This window comes from Camarhynchus parvulus, unplaced genomic scaffold, assembly GCF_901933205.1.
Source record: "Camarhynchus parvulus unplaced genomic scaffold, STF_HiC, whole genome shotgun sequence".
Lineage (NCBI taxonomy): Eukaryota > Metazoa > Chordata > Aves > Passeriformes > Thraupidae > Camarhynchus > Camarhynchus parvulus.
The window spans coordinates 1-2,987 of NW_022148793.1; the positions used below are offsets into that span (position 1 = coordinate 1).

The 2,987-nt window shown below is 42.2% G+C and overlaps 1 protein-coding gene across 1 annotated transcript; it reads right to left on the reverse strand.

Annotated features, from left to right (window-relative positions):
• Nucleotides 1–52: 52 nt before the first annotated feature.
• On the reverse strand, nt 53–2,688 carry LOC115917092 (GTPase-activating Rap/Ran-GAP domain-like protein 3). Its single transcript, XM_030970823.1, has 4 exons — nt 2,510–2,688; nt 1,238–1,301; nt 509–584; nt 53–404 (listed from the first exon to the last, which is right to left on the reverse strand). The coding sequence occupies exons 1-4, from the start codon at nt 2,566–2,568 to the stop codon at nt 280–282; spliced, it is 324 nt and encodes a 107-aa protein (XP_030826683.1). The 5' UTR covers nt 2,569–2,688; the 3' UTR covers nt 53–279.
• Between the last annotated feature and the right edge of the window lie 299 nt (nt 2,689–2,987).

A 2,987-nucleotide genomic window follows, 5' to 3' on the forward strand; every position in this document is an offset into this window, starting at 1 on the left:
AGACATAAAATCTTACAAAATCACAAAAATACAATAGATATAAACTACAGGGCAAGAGCACAAGTGTTAACTTTAGGAGCTGGAACCATCCAGCTGAGCAACTGATAAGTGGATCCTCAACAGAGTTTGAGCCCTTCAGGACACAGAAGGGTTTTCCCCAGCAATGTCACAGACTGAGGTTTGATATAAGTACACGTGCCAGATCCTCAGAAACTCACCCATTCTCCAGGTGTCTGGAGAGAACCGCAAATGGCTCTCACGTAGTCTGAGCCAGCTCTGTCAGGTCTCAGGGTGAATTTCACCAGATGCAACCAAACTGGGCAACTCCCGGTGAGACAGAAGGAACCCAAAGCTTGTTTTACCCAGAGCTTGGGTAAGCAGAGCTCCAGCAATTACTGAGGAAACTGACACAACAGGGTAAAAAATAATAAACCTACTTTTTTTTTTTTAACTTGCTTTTTTTTAATTCAGATGAGAAAAACAATTAAGGAGAAGGTGAAAAACTCACCATTACTGAATATTTCATCATCTGTAAGCTGACCATCCTTAGCAAAGAGGACTCCAAATTTAAAATTCACCGATCCCTGGGAAATAAAACCAACTATTATATGATAAACCGTTAAACAGAAGACGTAAAAATTTGTTTCCTCTAAGGATTTTCAAGTATGTATGTATCTTTGTATATATCCTACACATTAGAACATACACTTTATACCATCTCCTAATACATAATAATTTACCTTTACACTTTGATAGTATAGCATAAAATTATTAACTGGAATTGGTGATCTATTATTATTAAGTTGGTGCTTAAATTTGTTTTTGCTGTCATGTTCAAAAAAACATTAATTTTTTTTACTGTTATGAGCAATTGATTTCAAAGTCATCATAAGCCCATCAAAATACAAAGCTGTAGGCACTGGACGGGTCTGTGAGCTAGAAGTAGCTCGGCTCATACTTACCTCTTGCTCTTCGAGAACCAATAAATCCTGTAAACAAAACCAGTATCTTTAGCCCACTCCTATTAAAGATTCTAGAAGGATGATGGTTTTATTTGTGTTTAGAAGTTTTGATTTGAAATGGCCAGTTCAATGGATAAAGACAGTTTAAGCAGTTTATTATTATTACTATCTGCTACTGGAAGAAACAAACAAACCAGTAGTATCTACACTTAATTACTTTTATTTCCAGAAAATAATAAAGAAAAAGAACCAAACAAAAAAAAGTCACTGCCTACCTTTTGTATCTCAGGATGAAAAATGTCTCTTGGGCTCCTCTCCAATTGATCAAGACTCATAGCACTGAAAGGCAAATGAAATAGTGCTTGATAGAAGGGCAAGTGCACATTTCAGCGCTGAACCAACCACCAACCGACTGCAGTCACAGCGGTTACAGAATGAATCGTTCCAAGAGCCTCTGTTCAATGGAATGCTTTGTGGAACTGCCATTTCTTTCCCAAAATACTAACTTCCAACACTTTCTAAACTTATTTTGTATTTTAAAAACAGAAATGAGTAAGACTCTGTGTGGAGATCAGGTTTAAATTTATTTCCTTCTAAAGCACAGAGCTCTGTTCCATCACCCTTCACTTCGGCTCCACACAGAATCACGGTGAGCATTTTAGGAGGGCTCAATAACCAATTCTGTTTCTCTCTTTTCCTAGTTCTCTCTCTTCTTCAATAATTCAAGGCAAGTCAAATGAAAAATGACAAGTTCAGCATCAAATTCACACTTTTTGCCTTTGTCTGGTTAAGAACAGGCTTTAAAACCACTTATTGCTGCCTGCAACATTTAAGACTTGCAAAACCATTTTAAAATGTTTTATAGATTTATCATAAAAACCACAGAACGCAAGCTCTGAATTACAGGAAAAAGTACACAGGCAAATATCTAAACTGATCGCTTATTTGTAAACACATGCCTTAATATAGATTTCACTGAGAATGTTTTTGTGGGACTCTAAGGGAGACATATTTTCTGAATACCCTGTAAACAAGAAAAGCTAGGATATATTACAGGACATACCCACTTTTTCTGCATATCAAATAGGATTATTAATAAAAACATTTAAGTTAAAAAAGAAGGAAGAAAATCAAGGTAATTTTACTCGGCTATATTTACTGCTGATTTAGAGAAAAAAAAAGTTATGGGTGCTGCAAAGAAAAAAAAAGTGAACCATAAATGCCTACAGTAGAACTTTAAAACAATTGCTTGGATAAAAGAATCTCATGGAACATGAAGTAGAAAAAAAGTGAAACCAGTATCAGACCTGCCTATTTTCTTACCATTGCACAAGAAAATCCTAAAAGCAGTATAAAGTCACTACCTAAAACTGATCATAGGATGTGACCAAGAACAATTTAGGCATTTGCTAATCTAAACAGAAACCTTTTCTGGATACCAGTGCCAAATCACAAGGTTTGTCTTTCAGAGGCTCGAGACGCCGGAAAGCATTTTCCCTGGGGCTCGGGTGGGCAGGGGCACAAGGGGGTGAGTTCGCAGACCGCACCTGTGCCATCGGAAGGATCCAGTCCGCGCGCTCCTCGCGCTCGCCGTTCCCCTGGCCATCGCTGTGTTCACTGCTCAGCTCCGGTCCATCTGTTGTCATGGAAGAAAGAGCTACAAGCACTAACGCAGAGCTATCTGCTCGCAACGCTGAATACGCTGCGGAGCCGCCTCCGCAGCCGCCCCCGGCCCGCGGAGCACTGCGACTGCGCCTCCGCCGCCCGCCGAAACCGGCTCCACCGGGCCGCCCCCGCCCCGGCCATTCTTCTCGGCCATCTCGTGCCCCTTCGCACCCCGGAACGTTCTTCACCCCTCCCCGCCATTTACAGACCCCGCCCCGCCGGCGGCTCGCTCCCGCCCCTCGCCCTTCCCTCGCTCGGCAGCCGCGTCCTTCCCCGGCCCGGCGGGGGCAGGGCGCTGGCTCCTGGTGGGGAGAGGGCTGCAGTACCGCTCTGTGGCCACAGGGTGGCAGACTAACCGGG

Bases quoted from the DNA above. Each gene is read 5' to 3' on its own strand.
- LOC115917092 (XM_030970823.1), bottom strand. From the start codon at position 2,568: ATGGCCAGGGGAACGGCGAGCGCGAGGAGCGCGCGGACTGGATCCTTC. The intron at 585-1,237 runs GTAGGCAGTGAC...TTTATTTCCCAG, and splicing joins TTCATCCTGAGATACAAAAG to GGATCGGTGAATTTTAAATT. The intron at 405-508 runs GTGAGTTTTTCA...CTGTTGTGTCAG, and splicing joins TGATGAAATATTCAGTAATG to TTTCCTCAGTAATTGCTGGA.